The sequence below is a fragment of the Carettochelys insculpta genome, chromosome 6 (genome assembly GCF_033958435.1).
Source record: "Carettochelys insculpta isolate YL-2023 chromosome 6, ASM3395843v1, whole genome shotgun sequence".
Lineage (NCBI taxonomy): Eukaryota > Metazoa > Chordata > Testudines > Carettochelyidae > Carettochelys > Carettochelys insculpta.
Window position 1 is genome coordinate 74,458,383 of NC_134142.1, and position 15,394 is coordinate 74,473,776.

Genomic DNA, 15,394 nt, shown 5'->3' on the forward strand with positions numbered 1-15,394 from the left:
ATGGGATGTTATTATAATGCTCTGCTATTAATTCTTTTAGAGAAGCTTGGGGGATTACTGCCATTTGTGTGTGTATCTTACAGAGTGGGTGATCAATGGATTTCACTGGATACTTCCAATCATGTATGTACATTGATGTACATGGATAAAGTGACACCAATATTTTACGTATTTTGTAACATTTGTGATAGCCAGCTCTTATTTTTCTTTCATTATAACTTCCCTTCTGATCCCCCTCTACAGCTCCTTTGGGTAGATACAATTACTCTGCAAGCAGAATTTCTTGCCAGTGTCCCAGCGATACTTACATAAATGGAAAGTAGATATGGTTCAATGATGAAACAGAAATTAAAGCAACCAAACCCATTATGCAACAGCACTGGAAATATCACAATCTCTTAGATTGTTTTTAATACAAATTTTAAATTTAAATATAACTGTATTGTGAAAATACTGGCTGGTCTCAAGGCTAAAAACTAGATTATCTGCCTTAAACAGAGTCCAACATACAAAACGCTCAAAAATGTAATACAAAATTAACATTCTGTTTCAGTTGCTGCTATTGCTCTTCATTCAATCCACTAGATGGCAGTTCTCCATTTATAAATAACAAATCATCACCTGCTTTTCACTGGCAAAAGATCATGCATAACAAAGTGGTACTACCACACAGCTGTTTTCTAGGAACACAGACATAATGGCTACGTCTACACTAGCCCCTTCCTTTTGGAAGGGGGATGGTAATGAGCAAGTTGGGAAGATGCTAATGAGGTGCTACCATGAATATGCAGCACCTTATATGCAGCACCTTATTAACATAATGGCGGCTGAGTGCGATTCGAAAGCACTGCTTTCGAATTGTGCGCCACCCATGTAGACAGGGGCCTTTCAAAAGGACCCCCTGGATTTTGAAAGCCCCTTCTTCCTAAAACCAAATAGGAAGAAGGGGCTTTCAAAGTCTGGTGGGTCTTTTCGAAAGCTCCCTGTCTACATGGATGGTGTGCGATTTGAAAGCAGCGCTTCTGAATCACGTGCAGCCACCATTATGCTAATGAGGTGCTACATATTCATGGCAGCGCCTCATTAGCATCTTCCCAACTCACTCATTACCATGCCAAGCGGAAAGGGCTAGTGTAGATGTAGCCATTGTGGAAACCATCCATAGAAGTGTCTTTGTGCTAGTCTCCCACATGAAGGATATACGCAAATGGTGGAGACTCAGCTTCACATTATTAATGACAGAAAATATTCTTTTGTATGTGTGCATTTATAAAGAGTACAGGAGCACATAATGGCTGTGTCTACCCTTGCATTCCTCTTTTGAAAGAGGTATGCAAATGAGGTAAATAAAAAATGCAAACGAGCTACAAATTTGTATATCTGATAACTCATTTGCATATTCTTATTTCAAAATAGCTTCTTTTGAAAGAAGAAAACCAGTGTAGGCACTGCTTTTTCAAAAGTAAACCCTGTCTTCGAAAGAATCCTACTTCCCATAAAAAAGGGAAGAAGGATTCTTTTGAAGATGGGGTTTACCTTCGAAAGAGCAGTGTGTGCACTGGTTTTCTTCTTTCGAAAGAAGCTATTTTGAAATAAGAATATGCAAAGGAGTTGTCAGATATACAAATCTGTAGCTCATTTGCATTTTTGATTTACCTCATTTGCATACCTCTTTCGAAAGAGGAATGCAAGTGTAGACACAGCCAATTGGAACACACAGTCTAAGCTACCTTCTATGGTATGTCTTACTCACCCAGAATTTTACTAGGAAGAAAGCATTTTGGGGCCCTTTCCCAAACAATTCCTTTAAACCACCTTTCTTTTCAGGAAATTTGTCATAAATCTGACGAATGTCCACCGATTCCAGCAAGGGGTCACTGTAAGAATGGTTGGCATGTCCAATGTGCACAAAGAGGTGTTTGTTGTACTGTAAGAAAAAAAGAAAATGAAAAATCACCATTGAACAAGAACAGAGGTTTATTTGAGGTGAACAGTGTATCTATGTGTTCATGGTAAGAGTAGGGTGCTTTGGTCGATTAGAAAATCCTGTCTTCATTTATCTTTGGCACCATGGTTTATCTGCAGTATGATTTTCATGAAGTAACTTTGGTGGCCTCGGCAGTCCCTAGCGAACAAGAGTCAGTATCATAAAACCAGTTCCCTATTGTAAACCCACTAAGCATGGTTAACTGCAGGCAAGTGTTTATCAAAAATATAGAACAGCCAGCAAAATGTTCTAAGGTTAAGGTCATTAGGAAGAGTGTCTGTAACCATGTAGTTCTACATTTTATTTATAGAGATCTTGAGATTCTGCACCTACAACAGCTCCCTTCACCTTTACATTACAAACTCTTCTTTCTCAAATACAATGTGCTAAAATCACTTGTCTAAAAGAGAGAAAGAGTAGATTTTTCTTTAATCCCTAGAATTATAGTAATCAGAAGGAACTAATAGGTCAGTTAGTCCATCTTCCTGACAGTAGGCTTTTTTCCTCTGGTATATTCCCCAGTGCTTTGTTGAATCCACTTTCGAATGAATGGAGGAGCTAGTGTCACACTTTCACTGCTAGAATGTGTTACCTGGTGTTCAACCTAAACTTTCCTTTGACTAGAACATTTCATTAGAACAAGTTATAGCCATTGGTACCACCCTAAACAACCCCCTTCTCAAAGTGAAATCCAATGAAGTCTACTGTTAACCTTCTTATTGACTTCAAAGGGCCAGGTTTACCTATATTATTTACTTGCTGCTTATTCGTTTGAGGCTATAGCACACTAAAATCTGAAATGAAAAAGAGTACTTGATACTGCCTGATGCCAACTCGCTAATTGGAGGGAGCTCCACCCCTCACATGATTATTTACACAGATCACAAACATTGTGCTAATTTAGTTCCAACGTGAAGTCACCAAACAGCCAAAAACGTTACAATCCTGGAGAGGTACTGGCTGCAAGGTGGCAATTTCAACCAGGTGAGCATAAACTAACGTTGAAAATGCAAAGTGGCCATCTGCCTAGGTATTCAGTTTACAATATATATGAAGACAAATCAGATTAAAACACTTTAAAACCTAAATAAATGCAACACACAGTCAGCTGGCATATCATGCTGACCCCTATTGTCTAACACATCTACACTAGCCAAAACACTAGCATGGCCATTTCTACTTTATTAATTTACTAATTTACTTTACTAGTTTACTACTGAAGCCCTGAAATACATATTCAGCGCCTCATTAGAATGCGGGTGGCCACGGCACTTCGAAATTGACGTGGCTCACCGCCGCGCGGCTCATCCAGATGGGGCTCCTTTTCGAAAGGAACCCGGGAACTTTGAAATCCCCTTATTCCTATCTGCTTACAGGAATAAGGGGATTTCAAAGTTGCGGGGGTCCTTTCGAAAGAGTCCCATCTGGACAAGCCGTGTGGTGGCGAGCCGCGGCAATTTCGAAGTGCTGTGGCCGCCCGCATTCTAATGAGGCGCCGAATATGTATTTCAGCACTTCATTAGTTAACTTCGAAATGGCCATTTGCATGACCATTTCAAAGTTTTTGGCTAGCGTAGACATGGCTACAGTGTTTTTACAGTTCTTCGTCCGTTACCCTCCATTGTCATTTGTCTTACATTTTTAATGAGAGCTCTTTAGGGCAGGGACTGTCTTTTTATTCTGTGCCTGAATAGCAACTAGCTTTCCCTAACAAATGTGCAAAACCTTCAGGAAATAAGTGGACTGACTAGATTTTTACCAACTTTGTGCTAGTATCAAACGCGATCTACAAATGATGTAGACTCAGCTTCACATTGTTAATGGATATTATTGCTTGGACAAGCAAATTACTAATCTGTTTAAAATCATCTTGTGTGTTGAAATGTGAATTTAGAACATACTCACTTGTTGTAAGAAACAAATAAAATCAGATACATTTCAGTCTCTTCCTGAAGTTTTTAATTTTGGATTGGAGGTGGGGGAGGGGTGGGGAGGGAGAGAACTTGATGCTTCAGGTTTCAATAGGCCTAAACACAATTCATAAGATGTAAACATCAGTTACACAGATTTTTCTTGGAGTGCTCTTACAAAACACCACCATCCTGATTTCCTTGGTGTGTAAACTTGTGGTGGAAAACTTTCCCAATCTTTGCTCATGGATGCAACCAAAGGGGCAGCATAGTCAAAACAGGATGGCAAAGCACATAGGTCAGAAAAATAAATAAGTAAATGGAAGGGACTGAATGCAGGCATGAATGGAGGCCTTACCAGGAGCAGATTTAAGTTGTATACTAATCATTTACACACGAATTTTGGTAATTGTACTACCCAGCTACAACAAGTGTTTATTGTATCATCTGCAGCATGGCTAGATTTGCCATTTTATCTGATGAAGGAATGATAACTAGAGCTGAAACACACTTACCATATATAGAAAAGATGTATTTCTTTGAACATAATAGCACACTAGAAGAAAAGAACCAACAGGGGAAAACATGATAGCCCTGACATTTCTTTCTTTCTTTCTTCTTTTATTTTTACATACTTATTTTTTGAAAACAGTGTCATTTAATTAGATTACATTAGGTATCAAGAGTGTCACAAGTATTGAAAACTAAAGGCCAGAGCTTATCAGCTTAACTTTATACTGGTGAGTAGTTCCAGTGACATCAAGAAATTCCCCGTACTGCAGAACTGTATTGACTCTATTGACTCACTGGGGCTATGCATACCAGCAAAATGAAAGATGCTTGTGGGGACCAGTCAATAATTCCTAACACGCACTTCATTTACATGAGCTCTACATACAGTTACACACCATTGTATTATCTTGGAGTACCAAGAATATATACAAATTAATATAAGATATTATTGGGAAGATTGTTATTCTAGGTTTACCTTTTAAATATCTGATGATCAGGGAAAGCAAGCAAGCAGGAATACTGTATTTTAGGTAGTGAGTATCAATGAGAAAGTCACACCATAATTTCAGAATTCAGGCATAGATAACTGTGGGCATAGATATTGCTGGACATGAATACAATCTGAGTTCAAGGTTCAACTGAAAATGGTTTGTTTGACAAGTTGTGTGCTGGCTTTTCCAAAGATAGATAAGTAGGAACATCCTGAACTGATTAATTTAAAGTATAGCTAAGGTGAGAAAGTAAGCAAGTGACCCTTACACAGACTTCAAAGCAATTGTTCCTTCCATGATCTGCACAATGTTCAAACCAATTACATTCAATAAATATAGATGTTAGTGGATAGGAAAACGTGTGTGTTTGTGTGCACACATGTATATACACACAAGCTGCATCTACACTTGCAAGTTCTTTTGGAAAATCCAGCCCTTTTCTGAAAGAACAGGTGGGGCATCTACACACAAAATTCTCTTCTGAAAAAAATTTGAAAGAACACAGCTCTTCTTCCGGAAGCCTTCGTCCACTTCCGGATCAGGAAGAGTGCCTTCTTCCAAAAGAATCTTTCACAGAAAAGCATGTGTAGATGCTCTACGCGCCCTTCTTTCAAAAGAGAAGTACTCCATGGCTCCAGACAGCTAGAGCGTAGAGATGCCCCTGCCAGCCCTGTCAGGGCAGAGACCCAGAAACCCCATGGCAGGAAGCTGAGAGTGTGGAGGCACCGAGCACATAGGCTGCTGACATCCATACCCTCACACCCACCCACCACAGCTGGATTGAGACTAAGGCTAGCAGCCAGCAACCTGTGACACCCCCCCACCCCCGGGACCCTTCAGGGATGCTTTGGAGGGGTCTCTTTCTCCCCTTCCATCCCTTACAATTGCACCATCTGGGGGGGCCAGGACAGCCCCAGCACACCCCGGGGACTGGCCAGCCCTGTCCAGGCCACCATGCCATCGAGTCCAGGAGCGGGGACAGAGAGAGCTGGACCACTCCCACCGCCAGCATGCGGGTGGGCCTGCAGATGCTGGACACATTGCCATGGGTGGGAGGATGAGGCTGCCGCCTACATGGCGGCCCTCCACCACCAGAACACCCTGGCAGAGTGGCAGCTGGTGTGGATGAGGCCAACAGATGTGGCAGTAGGATGTGGGCAGAGGTGTTAGGCACGCTGCTGCCCCAGCCTCTTGCCCACCCAGCCACCCCCGCAGCTGCCCCCCAACTGTCTCTGCAATTGAGACAGACCACCTTTCCCTCGCTGCCGAAACTGATCCTACTCCCTCCCGCCCCCCACTGAAGCTGAGCCTGCTGTTCAGGATGGCAAATTTCCATATGGTGATGCCTGCGTGCTTTTCCACCTTGAAGGCAGCCTGCAGCCGGGTCTGCTGGCATCGAAGGATGTGGCTGAGCCAGCTGCAGAGCTCCATGAATGTGTCTCTCTTCATTCAGAGATTCTGCAGCCAGCGCACATCATCCCACTTGGCCAGGACCATCCGGTCCCACCAGTCAGAGTTTGTGGGGTGGGTCCATGCACGCTGGATGGCCTGGCAGGGGGAGGGTGTGACAGGGGCTGTTGTGGGTTGGAACTCCCAGGGTTGGGTCTCCAGCACCACAGGAGACAGAAAATGGCAGCCGGCAGGATGGCCAGCAGGTAAGCCAGGGCAATCCTGTGGGTCCACAGCTGCCGTGGGTACAAGACTCTCAGAGGTGAGGGTCAGAAACAGGCACAGTCCCAGCTTCACTGTAAACAGCTTGGTAGACCTCAGCAGCATGTGCAGGGAGGGTCTGTTTGGGAGGAGCCCTTTAAGGCAGCACGTGGCCGAACTCTCAGAAAGGACTTGCCGGCCATGTGACCCCATCCATGCAGTTTCTTGACTCATTCTTTCAAAAGAGCACCTGTGGCTGCACGGACATGCTCTTTTGAAAGAGTGGATAGCTCTGTCAATCAGCTCTTTATGTGCTGACATGCTCTTTTGAAAGACGATCTTCCATCCAGCATGTGATGATCTGTCTCACAAGTGACATGATTAAATTGAAATTGGAATTTCTGTCACATGCCTAATAAAAATCCTGAGTGATGAGCTTTAATCAAATTTTATCTTTTGAAACCTTAAAAATTGGATAAATTGTTCTCTCAGAACTGGACAAGCTATTCTGGATAAGCCAAGTGGAAGAGGTCTTGAAAGGAATCCCAACATCATTGTCTTGCAAAATAATCAGGTAAAACATTTCTTTGGACACTACTAAATTATTTTCAGGACCCTAAGAAAGTATATATTCCTCAGAAACAAAATTATAATCAAAGAGGTACTATATGTATTGGAATACAGAGCAGATCACGGGGCATTTATGTTGTTTAAATATGACAGCAAAGTGAAGGGCAGTTGTTAATGTCTCTATAATTGCCAGCAGATCTTGCCAAAAAATCAAATGTTATTACAGCAAAAATTCTGACAGGATATAGCGAGACAGAGAGAATGAAATCATGTGACAATATTCTTAGAATATTAATGTTTAATTTGACACTGCGTATGGGAGTATTTTCTTCTCTGCTTATGTTGCTGTAATTCCTATATGAAATAGAATTATTACTAATCTAATTTGATAAGGCATATTTCTACAAGCTTTAAGTAACAGCATAAAGTTAGGTACAAGACAAATAATTACTCAAGTACCCAAGAGATTTTACATGGGCAGTCCCCATGAAAAGAACGTGTGTATATATGACAACAATGAGGTTATGTTGCATGGCTGTATCTTCAGACCCTAATAGAGTTTGAAAAGTTCAAGAACATCCTTCATTACAATAAGCTCGTTTTAACAGGTATTCAGTCAACTGGTACTCTCAAATAACCAGCATTAACAATACTGTAACTGCCACCAGGCATCAGGCAGTTTCACTTTCCAGCAGGCTGTGCTGCTCTCATGCAGTGAAGGGATCCCATCCCACCCCAAGCCATTCATGCTGCTTCCCCTTCTTAAGACGAGGCTGCTGCATTTGCCGCTCTCTATCCCTGGCTGGGCCTGGGCTGCTCGGCAGCTGCTTCTTGTGGAAGGGGTGAAGGGAAGAACACCCCTCCACCACATGCCAGTGCCCCCACATGGCAGTATGGGCTGGGACCTGAGCTGCTGAACCCCTGTGAGAAGACAGCAGGGAGGCTGGAATGCAGAGTACGCTGTGTGGGCAGAGGTGATCCTCCAGGGGCCGGGCTGCTGAGGGCTTTGGGGAGGAGAGCGCTGCTGTAGTGTGGCCCTGCTGTTGGAGAACTGACAGGAAAAGGATCCTCTCTATTATCTGTAATATTTTAACATCCAGCAACCTCGTGGTCCTGGGACTGACAGATATAAAAGGACTTATTGTATAAGCAAACTTTACTATTATTTCTGGCTGCATATTCCAGAGTTACTGAAGTACACTCGTACTGAGGAATTTGGCCATGTTACAGCATTTAAAGGATTTACATTTGACATGTACATAATTATATGCTTTAAATACTGTCAACCACGGTGGGTCAAATCCTGTGGTTTGTTAAAGCATAGAAACCTACACCAAAGTTTACAGAATGCATTCCTGAACCATTACACATGCAGAGTCTGCATTACACTTCATGCCCTGGAGATGCCTCCATGTCTCTTACTGAACTGCTTCCCTTAAAAAAAATCCTAAATATTTCAGGAATGCAGTAAAGACATGAAAAATGACCATTGTCAACTAATACTGTGAGAAAAATTATAATCCACTTAGGAATTTAAAGGAATCAAGACAAATCACCAGTGTCAGAGGATGCTAACATACAAGCTGAAGCAGAACAAAGACAAATCACCTACATTTGTTTTACCGTTCAAGGTAAAAACAAGGTGATGTGAGCAGCTATGGCTGTCTCTGATGCATTCTTGTGCTCCACAGAGCTGAGGCAGTGCACCCTGAATCTCATGCAACACAAATACACATGTATTAAGCAACGTTTTGTTCAATTTCAGTGGCAAAATGCAGGCTGTGCTGTAACTTGACATGCACATACAACCTGCAGCCATCTACTATGGAAACAGTTGCTCCAAATAAATTTTACAAGACTAGATTGTGCCAGTCAAGCACAGCCCAGAGAGAAAAGAAATAGGGGACAGCACTGTCCTAGAGGAACTAATGGGGAGTATCAAAACAAAAAAGCAGTCATGTAGCTCTTTAAAGACTAACAGAATAATTTATTAGGTGATGAGCTTTCGTGGGACAGACCCACTTCTTCAGACCACAGCCAGACCAGAACAGACTCAATATTTAAGGCCTTAAACCTTAACAAACCGTAAGAACATAATGATGTAATTTAAGGCCTTAAGGTCTGTTCTGGTATGGCTATGGTCTGAGGAAGTGGGTCTGTCCCACAAAAGCTCACCACCTAATAAATTATTCTGTTAGTCTTTAAAGCGCTACTTGACTGCTTTTTTGTTTTGATAGCATACAGACTAACATGGCTTTCTCTCTGTTACTAATAGGGAGTATTTTGCTTACCTGAATTCCCTGGTCACAAGAAAAGCAAGCTAACTACAAAAGCCCTTCATAGGATACAGCCAGCTTCCTCTTTGTGCTAGAGATAGAGCCATAGTCATACCTCCTCTAGGCCTACACCATACATTGGAAAGGTAGGGAGAACACATTGCTGAATTTCCTTGAGCACAGACTGTCCAGAAATGTCTGATCCTTAAGGGGGCTGTACAAAGAATGGCTCCTTGCACCTTCCTCTTACTGCATACTAACATAAAAGGCAGCGGAATATGGTCCTTAAACATCAGTTGTGGAGAGGCACCATCCCATAATCTTATTCCACCTCACCTTGGACAATAAGAAATATCTCACAAGGTAGGCCACGTCATCAGGTCTCCAAGGTATTGCAAGTTTGCTCCAACTTCAGTGTCGCTGATAAAAGTGAAATGCCAGGTTTTAAAGAGAAAAATGCAATGTTTGCAGCAATGTCACCAGGGAGATTGTCTATCATTTCAGTCCCAGCAATAAGACACTCAGTGAAGCCGGCATCATTAGAACAAAGGGAGAGAACTGGATTAACTGGTTCAGTGTCTTATGTATCCAAAAGAAAACCCAAACAAAGCAGGACACACAAATGGCCCTGTGCAGCATTTCTACCCCAAATGAAATACAGTACAAGCTCTATTATCTGGGAACTGGGGCTCCTGGATAATAAAATGTGCTGGTTATTACAGTGGGGGCTGGCAGCCAGCACCACTCTGCTCCTCCCTCTCCCCCATCCTGGCAATGGGCAGCTGGCCCCACTCTATTCCCTCCCCTCATGCCAGGCAGTTGGCAGCTGGCCTCGCGGCAGCTGGCCCCAGCCCATGGCCTGCAGTCCCAGCAGGGCATGCCATTTAACCAAATGTGCCAGTTATCCAAACGCTGGGTAACTGTGCTTTTAGTGTAAAAGGAGGCCCTCTTTGATCTCTTTGGCTTGAATATACAGTATCAAAAATGAGCAATGGGCTAAAATGGAAGCTCAGAAAGGGTGGGTGAAAGACACAGGGTTGAGCTTGGCTTTGCCTAAGACACTTGGGACTATGAGATAAAAACATCCACAGCATAGCAGCTGGTGGCCTGGGTTAACTGACTCCAGCTCACAGGGCTTGGGGTGTGGGGCTATGAAATTGCAATGTAAATGTTTGGGTTTGGGCTGCATCCTGAGCTCTGGAACCCATCCCCACTCAAGTGGGCTGAGAGCCTTGGCCCTAACCAGTCCTCGACACTGAAGGTGTTTTATTGCAGTGTAGACATTCCCTTGATGAGGCCACAAACAGCCTTGCTCTAGTAGCTGTGGCTTTATAGATATACCCCATTCAGTGATATGCTGTAGCTAAGATCTCTCTCTGAAAGGTACTGCCTGTGTTAGGTTGACAAACTGTGCTATCAGAAGAAAAAAGGAACCAAGTGGGATGAGCTGATTAAAAATCAATCATGAATACAACAGCAATCTTGTGTGACTGTAACCTATTACTTACATACCCCTTAGGTCTGCTGCACTGCCTTATCTGCAAGTCTGACAACCTTTGATTTCCTGATCTGAGAAATTACTTGCCCTGCCAAGAACTCCCGGTATTTCTAGTAAAATTTTTAGTCAAATGACTAAAAAGTTCATTCTCATACATACAGCTTTTCACTGAAAGAGATCAAGACGAAGAGATGGCCTTGCAACATTTTACCATGGCAGTGAGGGCTGGTAGCACTGCCTTTTGCTAAGGCTGCCTAGCACTTCCCACTCTAAGAACCTGGTTTATATTGCTTATAACTTTAAAAAAATAACTATTTGGGCTGATATTTTATATGTTGTGTGTCTGGTTAGGGTAAATTGTTCTGGAAAATTTCAGCCAAAACAAGCCATCCACTACTGATAACAGGACTAAGGAAAAATACATTTTGCCCATATTAAAAATATCTCCCAAGCCTTCTTTGGAGAAGGTCTAGCACCCTCATGCTTTAGAGCACGGACTCGAAGTTTAGCAAGGGGTGGCCTTTTTGTTAAGCAAATGGCCTTTGCCATCCCGTAAATTTGACCACATTAGAAACATCTTAAAAAATGCAGTTTACACATGCTCCGCAGAGATTTCTAGATTTTTAGCAGGTAAGCATGGGTGGTGGGTAACCCCACAGCTTCGGTGGTGGGTAAGAAAGACCCCAGCCACACCCCTTCTGCCTGAGCCTCCCCCTCCACTATGGCCAACCCCTCTTCCCCCTCCTCCCCCTGATGAGGGCGTTGGCCCCCAACCCATGGAGGTGCAGAGAGCTGGTGTGTGGCATGGTTGCAGCTGGCCCCAAAACTCCTGGGAGCCAGCAAGGCTGCAGCCAGTCCCAGAGCTCTGTGAAGCTGTCAGAGGCGCTGGTGGGAGGCCTGACTGCCTGACCCAGAACCTTAGGGAGCTGGCAGGAGGCATGGCTGCCCCAATCTGCCTTCTACAACCTCTGCCACCCACAAGAGCAGGATGGGAGAGGGAGCCTGGGGGCCTCTGGTGGCACCAGGGGAAACAGTTTGGAAAGGTATTGCTTTCCCCCTGCTTATGATACCCACTGCCCATGCAGGCAAGGAACACTCCCTGACATTCCAACTATAGGCTACTGTGGGCCATTCCAGGTCAGTCTGGGCACCTGAACTGAGAGGAAAAAAACAAAACAACAAAAACCATGGTTACTCACCATAGTAATTACTCCAACATTGGGGCAGGAAGTTGGGATTCAAATAGATATGAGCAACACATTTTAAAGAACAACAGTTACAATGGCGAGTAACCTTTTTTTCTTCTTCGAGTGCATTTATTTCTGTTAGATAAGTCCCAAGCTAAACCCAGGGGGAGAAGTCTGGACAGTGTCACCAAAAGCTGCATCCCTTCTAGATTGCTGTACAATAGCATAGCAAGACAGAAAAGTGTGTACAAAGGATCATGTCTCAGCATGACAGATTTCCTGGAGAGGCACATGCAGTTGAAGAGTCCTGAGCTCACGTAGAATGTGCTGTAACAGGTGTCAGGAAAACGTTATCAAGGTCATTGCACATCCATATACAGGACATGATCCAGGAACAGATGCACTGCGAAGAACCCGGGATCTCCTTCATAAGATCAACAATGGCCACAAAGAGATGTGAGGTCTTGCGGAGAGGCTTCATCCATTTGGCGTAGAAGGCAGGCTCCTACCTCACATCGAGAAAGTGTAGCTGTTGGTCTCGCTGGGAACTACAAGTTTTAGAGTAGAAAACAGGAAGGAAAATGTCGTGGTTTGTATGGAAGCCAGAGGTCACTTTCGGAAGGAAAGCTGGATGAGGACAGAGTTGGACTTTGTCCTTATGGAACACCATGCACAGGGTCTCTGAGATGAGAGCCCAGACATCCTTCTTGCTGAGGTAATGGCCACAAGCAAGGCCACTTTCCAAGAAAGGCAGAGAAGGGAACACGTGGAGAGGGGGGTCCATAATCACCTGGAGCACCAGGTTAAGGTCGTAGGCTGGAACTGGCCAGCACACCCGTGGGTGAAGGCTGTCCAGGCCTTTGAGAAACTGCTCCACCTTAGGATGGAAGGCCAAGATGGCCACCAGCTGAGCCTTCAGAGAAGAAGCAGCTTTGCTGATTCAGGGAAATGAGGGAGTCTAGCACCTGCAGTACAGGGGTAAACACAGGTATGATGTTTACACCAGCAGAAGCAGCGTGTCTGCTTAGCCAGGTAGAAGTGCGGTGTAGACCACTTGCAGCTAAGCACCTGCTGCACTTGCTCCAAGCATGTCTGCTCTATAGCTCAAGGGACCAGACATCCAAATGGCAGAGGTGACTGTGGTTCTGCATGATGAGGTCCAGAAGCAGGGTAAGTCACATGAGCACAAATACGGAGAACTCCATCAGCATGGGGTATCAGTGCTGAGGAACCCAAACCAGGGCTATCAGGATAACGTCTGCCTGGTCCTTGTGAACCTTGAGGACCACCTCATGCACAAGGAAACAGAGGGAAGGCACAGAGCAGCCCCAGGATCCATGATGGCTGACCATACAAAGAGGAGCAGGCAGAATCTGTTAAAGAGTAGAATGTGTACTCTGGTCTCGGGTGGACCAACAAACGGAGTGCTTGGCCCTGGAGAAGGGTTTGGACTGGCTGTGACCAGTCCCAGACTGGACAGGGTGGCTTGTGATGAGAGTTGTGGGGTTTGCATCAGTAGAAATCCATGTGCCCGCAGGGCTGAAATAGCTTCAACTGTGGCTGTAGCTTGAATGGCTTCTGCTGCCTAGCAGGGGTGTGCATGACCAAGGACTTCACAGTACTGTGGGAGTCCTTAAAACTGTGGAGATGGGAGGCAGTTTGTTGTGCAAAAAACTCCACACAATCAAAGGAGAGATCCTGAATAGTTTTCTGGACCTCCAGCAGGAAGCCAGAGGGCTGCAACCAGGCCACCTGGTGCATGGTGATGCTCAAAGTCATAGCCCAGACTGCTGCACCGAAACTTCCAATGATGACTGCAGGCAGGTACATAACACCTCTTTACCCTCCTGCAGTAAAGCAGAGAACTTCTCCCACAAGTCCTTTGGCAGTGAGTTCTTGAACCCAAGGCCAGAAGCCCAGGAGTTGTAATTGTAATGGCTCAGAAAGACCAGCTGGCTAGCCAGCTTTAGCAATAAGGACCCCATGGAGTAGTCATTTTTCCTGAATAGGTTCAGGCATCTTCCATCCTTGGACTTCAGGGCTGAAGCTTGCTGACCCTGATGCTCCTTTTCATTCACAGCATCCACCATCAAGGAGCAGGTTGTGGGGTGGGTATAAAAGCATTCAAATCCCGTGGCCAGTGTGAAGTATTTATGCTTCACCCCACAGGCAGTGGAGGGAATGGAGGCTCGTGTTTGCCAGATTGCGGAGACAACGGACATGATAGTTTTATTAGATGGGACGGCCACACGCAATGGCCCCTCTGAAGTGACGATATCACATGTAGGGTCAATAGACTTTTGAGGCTGATGGCCACCCGCTGAAGAAGTTCCTTGAGGATCCTGAAGTGCCTGGTAAAGCTGTCCTTGACTTTCCCCCACCCACATTCTGGAGCACTGAGGAGGAGAGTTTAGGGAACATGGTGAGCGGGGCATGTAGTTTTTCCTGGATTGCAGTGAGCCTCTGTGATCTTCTACCAGGGACCACAGGAGCTCTGTCTGCTGCCTCATCAACTGCATTATCTCTCTCCCGTCTCTGAGTCACACTCTCTCCGCTACCTACTTTTTTCAAGAATGCTTCTCTTCCATGCATTTAACTGTTCCCTTTCCCTGTGTGTGGCTTCATGTGCTCCATAAACATATCTTGCCATGTTCATTTTCCCCTGCGGATCTCTGCCAGCCTCGCAGCTGGGCAGAAAAGGGGTGAGTGTTCCAGACAGTGACTACTGTTGAACACACTACAACAAACAAAAGATGATCAGACATTAGGCATGTAAGTGTATGCAAGTTTAGCAACACACAAAGTAATCTACAGGTTGAACCTCTTTACTCTGGAACTCTCTCATCCAGCAAACTCCAAAATCCAGCATGATTTTAGTTAGCTGGATGACCACTTATAATGGGTGTGGCCAAGTTTCCCATTACCCCATAAAGTTTGTTTACAGCCACTAGTCCTGGGTCTCAGTGTTCTGTGCTGTTATTTAGCTGTAATTTACCCTTAAATGTCTTCTAAGAGCCTAGTCAGCAGTAGAAATATTGGGTATGTGCTAGAAAATATTAACCTCCTGTTGTCCGGCAAATTCTCTCATCCAGCACCAGAATGAGAGGGTACTGGACGAGAGAAGTTCAACATGTAATGAATGAACCTTTGTGAAAGACAGTAGGTGTGTAATTCTAAGTTCAGAATACTAATACAATATGGCTTCATGAGCCAAGGGAGCAAGGGGTGAGCTGGGTCACCCAGAATCACAGAGGACAAGTTTGGCTATTTCAGGGTCCTCTGTGCATCAGTTTCTACACAGAAATCTCACGG

General features: G+C 44.5%; 1 protein-coding gene across 11 annotated transcripts in view; it reads right to left on the reverse strand.

Moving 5' to 3' along the window:
• Positions 1-15,394, reverse strand: part of TEAD1 (TEA domain transcription factor 1) — a 349,065-nt gene that overhangs the window by 60,791 nt on the left and 272,880 nt on the right. For all 11 annotated transcript variants that reach the window (XM_074997352.1, XM_074997351.1, XM_074997354.1 and 8 more), the window contains one exon: positions 1,754-1,927. In XM_074997352.1, coding sequence (XP_074853453.1) covers positions 1,754-1,927 — 174 coding nt within the window. The remainder of the gene's footprint in view (positions 1-1,753; positions 1,928-15,394) is intronic.